Here is a 16364-nt window from a genome sequence, read left to right as displayed (position 1 = left end):
TGTCATTCCTCTGTAGAGTCCTGTGTAATGTTGTCAGATACTTAAAATAATTTGAGCCTGTCAGTGGCAAAAACAAGCATTTTTAATGGATGTAACTTGACGGTGCACAATTGCCCAAAGCATTACGGTGCAGCCTGTTTCTCCACTTGCAGCTGCAGCGCACTCTCTCAATACTGGACCAGTTTTTTAAAAAATTGTTTTCATTGGTCACTTCGACAACACAAAAAACCCCATGAAAATAGGGTCCAGGTTTTTAAAAAAGTGAGTGTTCAACATGAATGATATTCGAAGCTTCCCCGAGACACCTGATATGAACACCACTGATTATATTCTTAGCTTAAACCCGTCACACAAACTTTGGGTACTCACCACCTATGATAGGTAAGTGGACATCAGTCGCCCCTCTCGACAAAATCAATATGTCTGGGAACAAGATTTAAACACTTCATTGTCGCACAGGGAAACTATAACCTCAATCCCAGACAGGCAGCTCTAATCAGATGGAGGGTTGCTGCCCAGTGGTTAAAGGACATTATGTCCTGCCTTCATCTTGAAAATATGCCCTACTCAATTTGTAACTCAGATAAAAATTCAAAAAGGTTTGGGACTCCTTTCTGAAATACTTCCAAGATTTTGTGTTTGTTTCTTGTTCTTGCTTTCGGTCAGTGTATAATCTGATAAAGTGCCCCATTATTCTGAACCTGCCTTTTACACAGGCATCTCTCCCCCTCTCTTTTAACACTAGCCTCGCTTTCAGCTCATCTGTCATTCTTTGTACTATTCAGGAGATGGAGAATTTGTATGGAAGATGGAGAGAGAGATTTTTTGCCTTTATTATGGAGGAGACAGTGAATGGAGTATGGTAACATAATCAATATAAGAAGCATGTGTGAAGATTTAGTGTTTATTATGGATTAAAAAAACATTCAGACACATTTATAAATTAACACTGTGAAAGTGACAACCATCAAGCATACCACACAATCATCCTGAAGAGCCGTTGTCTTTATACTGCAGTGGCTTCAAATGTTAAAGTCATAATCAGAATACAAAAAAATAAAATCATAAATAAAACTATTTACAGATTTTTTAAAAAAAGGAAATAAATTTCACCAAAGTATGCGACTGTAGAACGTACCATTCTTCTGTCCTTAAGTTCTTTGGCCAAAAATGAGACTCAACATTTCTTGGTCAGTGGTGTTTAAAGCTGCAGCAGAAAGTTTAATCATATTTAGGAAGAGACACTGCTTGTGCTTTGGTGAAGTACAATAGCGTGAATCAAACCTAAAGAAGTAAAAGCAGGTGATATCAGTCCTTCGCTGACTGAACACTCAGAAGACCCAGCCAGCTTTCATTACATTCATGACTTCCACCTTCTTTCCTCCTTCAGGTATATTTTCTGAGACAAACATCACATCACACAGTTCATCTCAGGAGTGCAAGCGACCTCACATTCAACCTGAACACCATCACACATCACAGTTACATCACTGGAGAAGCCTGGTTTACTGCACCGGTGTAAGCAGTGTGAGAGTATGCAGAAGAGGTGGAGTGACACAAACGTGTTTCGTTGCCATTTATGCTTTTAAATATCAACGTGACTACACTTTGGATGAAGGGTAATCACTTATCTGACACTGAGATACCACAAACACGATGCTGACGAAACATTTGTCGATGGTCATTCAGCGACAGACGGATATCTGCAGGCAGGCACTGCGACCATCTCCACTCCATCGATTATTGACAAGTCTGAGAATTCAATCTCGTGTTAATCAGTGATGATGACGACTCCTGTGCGCTCGGTCTCTGTTGACTCATGGTTCCTTCATGATGTAGACGTACATTGTAGTGAGGAAGTATTTCAGGGACTCGATGACAGAAGACAGCCAGTGGTGCTCGGGGGTGAGGTCCTTCTTCACCACACATTTTGTGATCTCCACCTGATAAAAAGAAAATAAGTATTAAGTAGTATTAACCTTAAAGGGGACCTACTATACTCATATTCGGGGTATCTACGACAACATGTTTACATGCCTAAATGATAAAGAATCACTTTATTTTCCTCATACTGTCTGCTGGAACACCTCTGTTAACCCTCTGTGTGAGACGCTTTGTTTTAGTGCCTGGGTGTTTCTCAGAGTCAAGGAGGGATCCTTAAATGGCTACATTTCAAGGATGCTACATCATCAAATCCTGCCTCAGGACTGTTCCAGTGTAAATGATCCTTCAAATTCTAGTCCTTCCTTTGGAGAATTTCCAAGGATCCTCAGCAGGTATAAGAAGGTGGGGGCCTCTTCAATGAAACCTGTGCCAGTGGAGCTCAGCAGGATTTAGATAAATATGTCATTCATTTGACTGCGGAAGTTTTTAATCATACAAGTATAAAAAATATTGACAGAGGCCTCATAATTTACACTTATCAATGTGTCCACTGCCAAATAATGAGCTTTATAAAATAACGTGATTTAGAAAAAACATAAAAGTTTTAAAATTATTCCTTTACAGCAGTGAAGGAGCGCTAAATGTCCATGCCCCATTTTACATTATTCCTACAGTCATGTGACTCAGAAAATACTGCTTACATCTGTTCAAATTGTACAGTAACATTAGAGAGTGCCTGGATTATCACAGTACCCTGAAACTCCTCCAGTCCATTGAGGGTTAATGACGCACACCTGAGAGCACTCGCTAGCTTTTTCCAAAGTGCACTGCCATTGTAGCCAAGGATTGACTTTAAGTGAGTATAGCGGCACTTTCTACTGTAACAAATCACCAATAAAAGCTACTAAAAACAAATCTTCACAAGTTCCAGCAGGAATATGATCCAAAATCAGGGAGAAATTAACAACATGAGCAACCAAGATTACGTTTCCCTGATGTTAACGTGTAGCTACATGTAGCAGTGTAGGCCACGTAATGTGCCTGCAGCAGATGACCACATAAAGAAATCTGTCACGAGCTGATTTCAGCTCGTCTCAAAAGTAGAAAAAAATGTTGGAGACAGAGCATTCAGAACAGTTTGAGGCCTGAGGGGTTTGCTCAAAGGGATTACTTTTACATATGTTTACCTCATTATTTGTAAAAACATAATAGGTCACCTTTAATAGATTTTTAGCCAAGTACAAATATAATTCAAGGAAAGAGGTTGCAGTGTTCAGGGGGAAAAACAACCATCTTACAGGGTGTCTACAGGTATAAACCAGTTACATTTCAGACCTATTAATACCACTTTAATTGAAATTAAAGACTAAATTTGAGATGGAAATACACACCAAAAGCGAAAATATCTCTTTCCAAGTAATCACACTGATGTCAGTTCAAAAAGCCCCTGACGATACTTTCTGTGCTTACAGCTCTGCATGTGCAATCCCACCGCCCTGATCCCCACTTTACCACATTTGAAACACCTTTGACATATGGTACAGTTTGCTCCATGCATTGGCTTTAATCACCACGAGTAATTGTTGTTATGCTTTTAAGCTTTTAGTCCTTTCACTTGCATTTTCCCATTTTTCATATGTTGCAAAGTCCTAGTTTAAGTTATGAATGCACCCACCCAGTGTTTGCATGCTCTGGACTCTGTATCATGGTGCATTGAGATTTATTACAACTGCAAGCCACTAACTTGTCACTCTATCCTGTATGTTTGGGTTGGCATTCTCTTGTTTACAAAGCTCTTCTACTTCCAGCATATTTATGTGTGTGCATTAAGCAAAAAATTGAAAATGGCTCTGCTCTGCGTTCACAGAACATGTTCTTATTGTCTGTATCGAGGGTACACACAGTGTTTGGTAAGCGAGCATTTATGTATGCAGCTCCTCATATGTGGAATCTTCTGCAGGGGACTTAAAGCTGCACTCATTGGTTCCTCTCGGCTGTTTCAAAGCACTGTTGCAGGATTTTTATACACAACCCTTGATATGCAAATGTTAACAGCGTGCCTTAGCTGGTGTTTGTATTCATATGTAATTCATTTGTAGTATATATTAACAGACTTCTTGGCTTTTCTTTGTAGTAATCTTATTTCGTGTTATATATTGCTTGTTTTAGAGCTTTACATTTTTATTCTGTATTTTTGTTCTATGTTGTCTGTCTGTAATTTATGTTGCTGCCTGTCTTGGCCAGGACACTCTTGAAAAAGAGTTTTTTTCAGGTTAAATAAAACCCTGACATATATATAAAAAGAAAAAAAAATTGAAAAATACATTCTTTTCTCTCTTTTCACCAAGAGAGGGCCACAGAAACTAACATTCAATCAGATGAGCCAACAGGAAGCAACACTATGTTTGGAAGTGCTCAGTTTTCAGAATCATCTGAGCCTTTCTGAGCAAGCTTCAGATTTTATGCAACTTCGCTCTGACTATCAGAGCTTATGAAAGCAAACTGCGCTCATATCAATAAACAAGATAACACAATTAGTCATCGAGCTACAACAAAAGCAACACAGAAGACCAAAATGTTTCTGGTTTTTATCCCCAGAGAAACAAGATGCAAGCACTGTTTTTCCCCCTCTTGCTGTCTCAAATGTCAGCTCAGTAACACTGACCATACTGCAGCATTATTCATCGAGAAATCAGATAAAAATATAGATGAGAAACATTATTTAGTTAGAGCAAATGAGTCAAAATGTCACTCACCCAACCTCCTCGTCTCTTCAGCCAGGGGACCAGAAACTTGCGGACAAACTGACCCAGACTGTCGACCAAGATGTGAACAGAGGATGGATGACCCTGTCTGACACAATCCACTGCCAGGGCTCCGGCTACTGCATACATGGACACCACCTTGCCCCATGTTATACCTACAGGAAAACAGACATCACTGGGTTATGTTTCATGTCTGTATTTATGTCTGTGGATAGATGTGGATAAGCCTGGTTGCTCATCATTAATGTATCGTGTCTGGAAGGGATCTTTATGCCTCAGCAATTCGAGCTGATATCGATTTAGTCTCGCAGCCACAGAGCAGTTGTTTGATAAGTGAGAGGCAAAAATATCACACTTTATCCAGAACGCAGATTCAGTCCTCCACGGTGGCAGAATTTCCTGCCTGGAATCGATAAACCACCACATTTAACTCAACGTTAACGCTCCTTTTCCTGTTCTCATGGGTGCTAATCTCAGTCAGCACCAAGCATCGACACCTATCTCCTCTATGGTTTCCCTGTTACATATTCTGTGACCTGACACGGAGCATGTGGGGCAGTCAGCGGACCTTGTACTGAAATAAACTGTAAATACCAGGTTTAAGTCAACAAACCAGTGCGTTTGAGTTAATGTAGCTGATAAGACGTATTACTGTGCCAGTTATAAATTAAGGAGGGGGATATTGTGTTGCTTTGCCTGGAGGTGGGTGACGCACTTTCTATTGTGAGGAGATCGACAAGTTCAGAAAATGATTTTGCATTCACCACTAAGAAGCAAATGAGAGTCATGAAGCTAAAAAAGGAAACATCTTTGTCCTCCTTTCCACCTAAACAATCCGGGCTGATAACTAATGGCATGCAGCCATTTCTAGGTTCAGTTTCCAGGGCAGCGGGGTCTGTTATAACGACCGTCAGTGATGCAGTGCAGGGCCTAATGGCATTAGCCTCCTTCGGCCGGCCAACATTGTTATGGCTGACCTACAGTGTCTGACTGTGGCTATAAGGGGATAGAGCGAGCTCTGGGTAAGCTTAAATGAGATAACTGTCCACGGAAGCTGTCAGAGCACGTCACATCTCACTCCCTACTGAGAAGCAGGCCAAGAATAGAGACAAGATTGTCAGGGATAAAGCTGGAGAAGAGGAGGGCGGAAAGAGGAAGAACAGAAGTGGGAGGCAGGCGAAGATAGATGAAGGAGAGACGTGATTTTACCGAGAGAGACCACAGTACAGATGGTCATTAAACTGCTTCTAAAAAAAATATGTGCTACACTTCATTTGATATTCCATTCCTTTGTTGTCATGTTAAGCACTCGGAGGCATAACAGCGACTGACAAAAAGTTACACAAGTCATTATAAAACGAATTCCGGACGGCAGGAAAAACAAACTTAGATGCATTTTTCTATTTATAGCCAGGTTTCAGATCGTCCCAGAAGGCTGGAGCAGCCTGGGTTCACCAGTTTGTTATTCTTCAGGAGGAATCCCACGCTGTTTCCAAAAATTGCATCCTTGTGACGTCTAAACAAGCACAAGTTCGGCCAGAACACAGGCATGAAATTATATTAAGCAAGTCTGTTTTTCATCTTTCCTGGAAACATGACAGTTTTTAGCTGTTCGTCACACTGCGGCCAGACCGTTTAATCTATCCCAAGGCTCATACTGAGGACATAATGTCACTCTTTTTATTAGGAGACTTCAAAATGTCAGCTGCTTTGAATAGTGTACAAAGCAGATCTGTTGTCAAGACAACTTAAAACAAGTCCAAGAGCCAGCACAAACAAGTTCACATCAGACCTAATCTTGCAAAACCAGATTCCTCTCTCAAGAACACGACTGAACAAAAATACCAAGGAAAAATTTAACACGTATTTATTACCTCTTGGTTCAGTTTGTTTGTTTGACAGCGCGATTACGTAAAAAACCTCCAGCCCAGTTTTAATCTAACCAATTACATTTTGGAACAGATCCGAGTTACAGCACGGACAAACAAATTATTTTTCACTTTTGTTAACATTTCAAGATAACACATTTGGCCTTGGCAAAGGTCTGCGTTCACCAAATGCCCTTCTAATTCTGTTATTCATTCACAAATTCACTCAGGAAGTTTGGTAAAGTCACTGTATCTCTATACACAAAGACATTTTGGCGACTTCCTTCCATTTCCAGGTCAGCGTGTGGCACAGTTTACCTGATAGCAGGCCAGGTACTACTCGAAATTAGTTTCATAGAGTGCAGCAGCGTATCAGGACAAATATTTAACGTACTAATTTCACACCTTTATCATCCAATAATAAATGATACTCCGATAACTCTCACAGGACTAACGATTTAGGGCCACGCTAGCAGCTCTGTGAAGGCCTTTGCACACTGTCCATTTGTTTCATTTATTAATCCGTCATCTAAAAAATCTTTACACACAGAAACAACGACTCCAATGTTGTATTGTTGTATTTGTGGCAAAAATTCGCTATATGAGATGAAAAGGAAAGACACATTTGCTCCCTGGCTAGAGCTCCCAGTTGAGTTTGGCATTTTTGCAGTCACCATGTTGTTTTTTTGGAGCCAGGCATGACCAAATTTAGACAAGAGGGCAGAGCTGTGGAGGAGGGAGGGGTGGATCTGACAGAACCCGAGGACTACATCATAGTAGGAACTTGTCAATCACAAGGCAGCCACACCCTAAAGCAGCTTTAACATCTATTTCACTCTAAATGGGACCATAAGTTACAAAATGAACATCATACTGTATTGGAGCAGACTTAAAACTAGCGATTGGGACCATAAACGCATTAGGAAAATGTTTACTGAGATAATAAATCAAGAGAGAAGAAGAGTATTTTTTTCATAGACTTGTTACCCAACCTTCCAGAAACCCAGGTTTGAGGCACTTCCACATTAGCCTCACTTCTAAGACACCTACCAGTATACTTTAATTTACCATTTGATACGAATAATCCATATCCCCAAGATAAGTAATCTTTGTCTACATTTAGTGACTCTAGAGAGCTGCAGGAGCATTCATGTGTTTTGCTTTAGACAAGTGCTGACCTCAAGGACTGAAAAACGAAGCTAATGCGGAAGTGTCAAAAACTGCAGTTCTTTGAACGGCCACTTGAGGCTGGCTCCAGAAGTGAGTCGATCCACATAGACCCCCAAGTTAATATCCTCACCCTTACAGAAGAAATAAACACGTTTATGGTCTATAGCCAATTTCAACATCCATAAAAACTGTACGGGGGTGGAGTTTTTATATAACTGACCCCTTTAGATGTTATTAAAACTTAAAGTTATGCATAATTAAAGGCAGGCCACTTTGAGTGCCAGGCTTTCCGATAGTGTCCTCGTTAGATCCACCCCTCGATCCTTCACAGCTCCACCCTCTTGTCCAAATATGGTCACCTCAGGTTAGTTCTAGCCAAGCCCCTAGGAACAGTTCTGGGCTTTAAAGCTGGTGTGATATAAGGCCCGCTTCCACTGAAGAAGTTCCTGGTACTATTTGCGGGGCAGGAACTACTACAGGAACGTCCTCTTGCTCGGCCCTCTCAACCACTGTGTCTCCACTGAGAGAGCAGAGTAGGAGGAAGGTTCCTGTAAAGTTACCGGGCTCTGGATGTGATGTAATCGTTGCGTGACCATTTTGACCGGGGCGACGTAGTGGCGTAGGGACGCTGTTAGCCGATAGCGGTGTCTGTAATAACTCACTAAACTCACAAAGTGGCCCGTGAAAAAAATATTTTTTCCAGCGGGTGTCTTAGTTACAACATGATAGAGCTAACTGGAGTAGTTTCATGTCGTATCCGACAACGGGAGGCTTTTAACAGATGACGTCCTGATGTTAGCTTTGCTGCTGCTGTTAGCTGTCCCTGTCAGCTGATGCTTTCTAGACATCGTGATTTCCCAAAACTGAATAAATACCACACATAGCAACACAAAACTGCTTTGCTAGCTCAATCATGTTGTAACTAAGATATCCGCCGGAAAAAATATGTTTTTCACGGACCGGTTATTGAGTTTTTTTTACATGGCGGTGGAAGTTATGAACGAGCTAACCCTCGTCTGCTGAGTTTTAAAAATGCCAGCTATTTTGTTGCCTTCTGTTGACGTCACATTCTGCCTTGAGTATATCCAATCAGCACCAAGTAATTCCCAAGTCCCAGCCAGGACTCTCTCAGGGCCGTTCTGAGTACCTACTCCGAGGCAGGGACTTGTTTAGCCCCTGTAAAGTTCTGGAACTCTGTCCTTCAGGGGTGGTTCCTGCGGTGGAGACACGCACCAACGGCCCCGGCCCCGTAAATTTACCCCGAAGTTCCTGTGGTGGAAACGGGCCTACAGTGGCCAAATGTGGAATTACAACATCCATTTCCGTGGGGCCCAAAAAGACTTTTTCCCATAGACTTACATTGTGAAAGACACGTCTGTTAATCAGTGGATTTGTCTGAGTGTCACAACCCCCACAAAATGACTTGTTTCACTATCACAATTTGATAACATCCGATAACATTTCTTAATTCAATCACAGCTGCATGATTACATAATTTTTATTCCCATTCAAGTTAGCGGAGGGCTAAGGTGGAAGTTAGCCACTCAGCTGCCCTAAGTCTCTAGTGTGCTTGCTCCAGGGGCACCACGATCCAGGAGATTTCATACCACGGAAATCGGGCTTTTCTGGCTTCATGTTCCACTGAGCAACTTATATAGGGATGAGCGGGGCCCCACCTGCGACCATGTATCCTTTTATTTACATCTATGCGTCTAGCAGCAAAAATCTAAGCTGCTGTTGACCACAATGCCAAACTCATGGCTTCAGAACATGAGTCCACGAACCAAGGGGTGACGTCACAGTGGCTACATCCATTATTTTTAGACAGCTCATGGTTTTAGATAAAGTCTCACTCCACCAACGTGCCATTCACACCCACTCACTCTCGCTGAAAGCATTCAGCCAACTGGAAACTGCGGAGTCACACCTGTTTAATCACAATAATGCCTTCATCAGCACTCTGAGACACTGAAGTGTAAATCACTTCCTGTGCTGGCTGAAGACGTGTTTAGTTTAGACAGAATACAGTGTACTACACCACCATCATCACCACCCGCTGAAACAGCCGTGTACCTGTTGAGAAGATCTCTGTTGCCACGCCGATGAAGGCATCTGAAACCATGTTCTCCATAGCAACAGAGATGTTGAGCTGCCGTGCCACGTTCCTGTACAAACTGGGCTGTATACACTCCAGCTCGTCGCCTGGGTAACAGAGGGAGAGCACAGAGAGAGGCAGAGAGACCGCAGTTTAAAGCAATTATTTAAACGCTCTGGGTTATACAAACTATTATACAATCCATCCGATTCAAACTATTCACTCTGTTCTGCTGCTGGAGGGTCACTCAGACGCCAGGACGTTAAAGTACAACATGTATATCTCTTAAAAAGCCACTGGGCACTTTGGCTGATGTGTTAAGTGAGTCAAGTCCTCCAGATGTAATCATGTGGATCAAACTGTTCTCGCACACACAGACACATAATCCTTAGCTTACAGTATATAGTGTGTCATGTGGAAACCATTTAAACAGTCAAGTCTCACATTTTCACATGTATCAATTATCTATTCCAGCTCTGTTGAGTCATCTCAGCTCTCAGCCTACTATTATCTAAAAGTAGATTAGCCACTCTTGCTTTTTAGACCCAAGAGCAGTGATCATATCACCGTCACAAGTCAGCGCACACAGGCTTCCAGCTCACTCACACAAGATAATGAGAACTTGTTGATTACTATGAAGGCAATGAATTGATCAAGCTGTTTTAGATGGGAAAGTGTTTCCTTTCCAGTGTTCAAAATATCAGATTATTCAATTTTGAAGCCTTGAATTTGTGAAGAAAACTTTGTTTTTGTCACGGCCTCCACAGCAAATGGTGAACATATTGATTTATTGATTGGGGACTAGCAGAACTATATCAAAACATCCATTTACAAACTCTCACACGACTCATTCCGTGTAATCCAAGTCTCATTTATCCAGTCATATGCTCTGTGCTTCCCAAACACATGCATTCTGGTTAATTAAAACTGAATTGAAAGTGAAACTTATCTACGTCCTCTTCAAAGCCAGACTCTAATACCAAGGGTTTTTAGGGTTTTTGCTGTTGTTAAACGTGGCCCCCAATCGATCAATGAATCACTATGTTTGCCGTTTTCTGTTGAGGCATGCAAGAAAAACATTTTCTTCACAAACTCAAGGTAAAGCTGTGAAAAATTAACGTGCAACTGATCATTTTGCAGGTAAAATAATTCCATGACAACAATTTTTTAAATCTGAAACATGACATTCAGCCCCTCTCCAGACCCCAAAACTTTAATACAATCCCTAAGTGAAATTAAATTTGTTATTGCCATCATTATTACTAATTATGTTATAAATATCTAAATGACCAGGGTCAGAGGACTGAAACTGTGATGCCACATCCACATGTGTGTGATTTTGAAACACACACAATCAACTTCCTTTTAAGGGGATTTGGTTCTAGTAAGTACTGTTAGATAAAATTACCATTTTGCCAAGAGGAAACAAACAACATTAACCACAGTGTTGTCTGACTGAGACATCTGCATCTCTCTCCTTCATTTCCTGTCATCTTTTTACTGCCTATACAAGGTGTGAATGATAAAAAAATGTATTTAAATGACCCCAAAAATACTTAGAAATAAAGGACTGTGCAGCCTTTGCTGGGGTGTGTGCATCTGATCTAGTTAAAAGAATTAGTTCAAAACTAATGTGGCCACTTCATCTTATTTAAGTTATCCTCTCCTGTGAGGTTCAAAGTGTTGAGTGTGCATGCATGCTGCTATAAGATGTAAGTTTGCCCATTTATCTTTTTAAGTTCTTCAGGTTTCTCTTACCAAGACAGAGAAGCACCAGAGACACCTCAGCGAGCGCTGCGTTTGAGGGAGAGAGGTTGAGTTCAGTTTTGGACCATCCCAGTCCATTCTGGTTGAGTCTGGACAGTATGTAGTCCCTGCACAAGGCTTTAGACTGGGACACCAGCTCTTTCTCGGTCAACGATCGGTCAAACACATCCAGGACCTCTGCAGCGAACACAGAGGACCGCCGCAGGACCTCCATGTCCTCCTGCAGGGGATCTGGGTCAGAGAGTGTCTGACCTCTCGGGATCAGCTGTGTCTCAGCGTGTCCTCTTGTAATCCTAGAGGAGCAAAGTTTAACGGAGGAGACAATATGGCAGCTGTGAGAACAGAAAAAACCCTTATTTAGAGGTGGTTAGAGAGAATTGTTTTAAAGGCTTGGTGTTGAAATGTTTCTCAGACAGACTGGGAGACACTTTCATCAACATACAAAAAGTAAAGCATCTTGAGTGATTCAGTTCCTGCTGTGACTACATACTTTTTACATTCACAAGGACTCTGGGTGTATATACAGACACTGAGAGTCTAAATCAGACCAGAAACTTACATAAGAATCTGATGGAGGCGTTATTGTTGTGAGTCACATGGTGGGATAGTCAAGAAGATATTGCTAAATTTCTTGGATTATGCAACACCAAGCTGATACCACAAGATGACACGGGACATATTTTGCTGCTAGGAAGCAACAGTCGTGTCTTGATATGAGATAAAAATCTATAAAGCACATTTTTTCAGTGCAACATTTAATAACCAGATCAAGGAGGTTATTTTAACATCTCAGAATCAATATTCATTAATAATATTGGCTGCTGCATGCAAAGAGCCTCGCTTACCTTCAGCTTTGTTCCCACATCGACATGTCCCCGCTTCTGATATGACAAGTGTGTTTTATCCAATCAATTAAGCAGAAAAAAAACCCTTTCAAACCAGCTCTCAGTGTTGTTTCTGAGTCAAAAGAGCCCGGAAGTCGCAGGAGAACAGCTCGTCTGCTCTCAGGAGAAATTCTTTCAGATAATTAAGATACCACAGAGCCAAGTTCTGCCTCAGGTCTCATTCCTGGGAGCTCATGCGCCGCTCGGTCCACTTGTTTCTCCGGCAAGCAGCGACTGACTGAAGCGAGGGACGCAGTTAGAGGACGCCTACCTGTTGTTCACCTCCCCATTGGCGCTCACTGGGTGCGTTGGTTTCATAGCCAGGAAAAGCCCGGAGGAGGAGTTAACGCGTGTCTCCCAGCAACTGAACAAGACAAGCCTTACTGCGGTGGACAGAGGGAGACAAATCAACTGCGTCTACATTTTCATTCACAAATCTGGTCAGATTATTCCGGCATAATGCTCTCAATGTACCTGGTTTTCCTGTCAAATATATCTTCATCAATTCAGATTAATCTAAAATGCGTCAAAAGGACCTTTGTTTCTTGTCATATGTATTTTTTATTTATTTACCTTGATTAATTGGTAGGTGTCCACCCCTCCCATGCGTAAAAGTCACAGGACTTTGAGTCAGGTTTCAAACATTTCACTCTTATGCAATGTGAGTGAGCAGGTAAGTAATTAAAATGGGGTTTCCCAGTTAAGGTGTGCTGGTGTATCCCTGTACAGATGATCTCCACCCTGGGTTTATGTAAGTGTTCCATGCTGCCGAAAGTGTTGCACCTTTAATCCCACGCAGAGCAGATAAATATAGGCGCGCTCACAGCACTGGGGCAAAGTTAATGGGATATAAACTACAAAAATAATATAATAAAGCTCCCTGAAGGAAAAAATAGGGCGTGTTGTACTGGGGTCAAGAAACTAGGTGTTGGTGAGAGTAAGAAATTAACTGGGAGCTCCATAGATATTTTTTTGTGACATTTTTCAATGTAAAACTCAATTATTGGCATTAAAAAAGTAAGAATTATTGATGTTTTGAAAGATGGTGGCGTCAAAATATTTTGGCATGTGCTATAACAAAAGAAAGAAAGGAAGGTCAGCCAGAGGAGAGGCTGTTATAAACATTGTACCTGTTTATGGACTCATTCCAGGTAACACATCAGATGCTTATCAGTTAATTTCCCTCTACTGTACCTGTGTGTGTGTGTGTGTGTGTGTGTGTGTGTGTGTGTGTGTGTGTGTGTGTGTGTATGTAGGTCGTAGGTTTTGTTTCAATAGGTACATATGAAATAAGGGGTTTGGGGATCCTCCACCTTCAGGAAATTTTGTGTATCGAACACTTAATTTTCTGCATTCTGGTGCACCAATTTCTGTCTTTTCTGCTTTTTTTTTGTAAAAATGTCTTCAATTTTCCTCTGCTACCTTCATCTTTTTATTGACAGGGGCAAATGCACATGTTCAGAATCTACATGTGTGTGTGTCCTCGTGTCTATGAGTGAGTACAGCCTTATTCTGATATGAATGTATATACCAAACTGATTACAGTCCTTATGACTGTTTACTGGAGGAAATTATTTTACTGTAAAGACATTGACCTAGTTATTATCACCTACTGGGTCTGCTACACCTATTATTAAGCTAAATGAGAAGTTTTTCTAGTTAACAGTTTGACCACTGGGCGGCGCTGTTAGCCACTTTACTGCTGGGGTCAACATACTTGTTTCCTTTGGCCTAAAGGGTTCATTTAAAAAATGTAAAGAATGCAGTATCAATTTTTCTTAGCTGATGAAATCATTTCTTCCTGATTAATCTGTGCCCTGTGACCGAGTCAGCTTCCTATCAATATACGAGTACAACATATACCATTTACAAGTAGTGATAAGTAGTCAAACTTTAAACCGTAGTGTGATCCTCAGGATTACAACTTTATGATTCACACAGATCCTGAAAAACAGAGAAACCCATTCAGCTAAAGAGTGAAACATTTTCTTTTTCATGCACATGCAACATGGCTGGTTACTTTGCTGGCAGCAGTGTCTCCTCAAGCTTGTCTGGATTAGCAATGCTCTGCATGCATCCTCAATAATTCAAAATCACACCAATGATCTGACAACAGGTTACATTCAGCCTCAGGTCAGTTAATGACTCAATATCGTGTGAAAATGCAGGACTGGTTTTGATATTAATGACTTCTTGTGGCGCTATGCTTTCTTTAATAAGCACTAAAGCAATACAAAGTTGAATTATCATTATAATTATTATCAGTAGTAGTATCAATTTGCCTACTTGTCCAAACTCATGTGAATTATTGACTTAAATGGGAAATAATGACACATTATTATAAAATCCCTGAAGTTAAACCTGCTATCTCTGCTCTTCTGATGATCCATCAATTAAAGGAATACTTCACCCACAAAATGACAATTTGTGTATCAGTTACTCGCCACATGTGACAGTGAATTACTGAAGAAAACTTTTGTTTTTCTCACATGCCACAAAGAATCTATAAATGGCAAACATTCTTGATTAATTTGAGTGAAAGGAGGCCATGTCTAACATCAGCAAAACTATATCAAAACATGTGTCCAGACTCTCACCTACACGAGTGTGTGTTTTAGCTCTGTTCATGCCAGTGTTAAATGCATGCGCTTCCCTAGACATACTACTTGTCCATGTGTGAAACTGTTCATGCAGAAGTGTTTTAAATAGCAAGGTTTTAGCAAAAATGCATGTGTTTAGGAAGCACTGAGCATACAACTGGATAAATGAGACTTGGATTATACTGCACAAGTTGTGTGAGAGTTTTCTTCATGAATTCAAGGTGACACGAGTGAGTAATTGATATACAAATGACCTTTTTGTGGGCCTAAACCTGTTGATATTTCTTCTTAAATGCCCTATCAGTTACAATTACGGCCAAGTGCTTGGTAAAGTCCAGATTAAATGAATGAATATAAATTTCAAGTGTCAAATCCTTGAGCAAAGTGAAAGAACAAAATATTAAAACTATTAAAACAGTCTTGTTACCATGAGAAAAACAGTGCCCTGATATGTTGGTGTTTCACTGATTAGCATGTTAATGGACGAGTTTCTAAGTGATCCAGATAAAAGGAAAGTGTGTCTGTGAAAGAAAACCTCGCCCCTTTGGGTCAGTATTCACATTCATGTGTTTGAATGAGAAAACCTGAACTTTCAAATATAAACCCAGCTGACTCTGTTTGTAGGTTGTAAGAAAGGCTTTAGTTGTGGAGTAATAGTAATTGGTTGACATGTCCTTTGGTCACATAGGTGGGTAGCACTGCAATCAATGAATGAAACACACCCAGGGTTGCGAATAATAGTACTATATTATGAAATACAATACTTGGCACATTAGACACCTCTGTCAGCTCTACATGGAATGTGGTTTTGTCTCATTACAAAAACATCACAACTCAGTTTAACTCAGGAGGCTCAGATTCCAAAAATGTCAGTGTCACAGAAATGTGAATTTATGAGCTTTGGTGACCCTGTGACTCATGTGTTTGGCAGCCTGACATCAAATATTCATATCTTTCTCTTGCCTGTGGATCTGTTTAGTAATCCTGATTGTTTTGGTGTGAGTTGCAGAGTGTTGGAGATTATCTGCCGTAGAGATGTCTGCCTTCTCTCCAATATATGGAACTAGATGGCACTCAAAGTGCTAAAAATAAATCATTTGAAAAACTCAGCAGCAATGTCTCTTTCCAGAAATCTGACTCAGTTACTCAAGATGGTCTGCAGACTTTGTTGTGAGCAGTTTCATGTAGGGACTATTTTCTCACCGTAAAGGAAGCATGCATTTACTGCTAGCTCACCTAGCACCACTGAGCTAGTTAATGTTACAGCTCAGCCAAGGAGGACGCCATAAATGTTTAAATGTGGCGCTGTCACAAGCATGAGCCTCTCGACC

General features: G+C 40.9%; 1 protein-coding gene across 2 annotated transcripts; it reads right to left on the bottom strand.

The window, feature by feature from the left end:
- Positions 1-1273: 1273 nt before the first annotated feature.
- Positions 1274-12689, bottom strand: bokb (BCL2 family apoptosis regulator BOK b). Of its 2 annotated transcripts, none has more exons than XM_050033560.1 (5): positions 12395-12689; positions 11541-11881; positions 9761-9889; positions 4641-4804; positions 1274-1943 (listed from the first exon to the last, which is right to left on the bottom strand). In XM_050033560.1, the coding sequence occupies exons 2-5, from the start codon at positions 11761-11763 to the stop codon at positions 1818-1820; spliced, it is 642 nt and encodes a 213-aa protein (XP_049889517.1). In that variant the 5' UTR covers positions 11764-11881; positions 12395-12689; the 3' UTR covers positions 1274-1817. The 2 variants fall into 2 exon arrangements, with proteins under 2 accessions (XP_049889517.1, XP_049889518.1); XM_050033561.1 differs by having other exon boundaries at positions 11541-11842.
- Positions 12690-16364: the final 3675 nt, after the last annotated feature.

This window comes from Epinephelus moara, chromosome 21 (genome assembly GCF_006386435.1).
Source record: "Epinephelus moara isolate mb chromosome 21, YSFRI_EMoa_1.0, whole genome shotgun sequence".
Taxonomy (NCBI): Eukaryota; Metazoa; Chordata; class Actinopteri; order Perciformes; family Serranidae; genus Epinephelus; species Epinephelus moara.
Note: the sequence above shows the minus strand (reverse complement) of the source record. Positions and strands in the feature narration are given on the sequence as shown.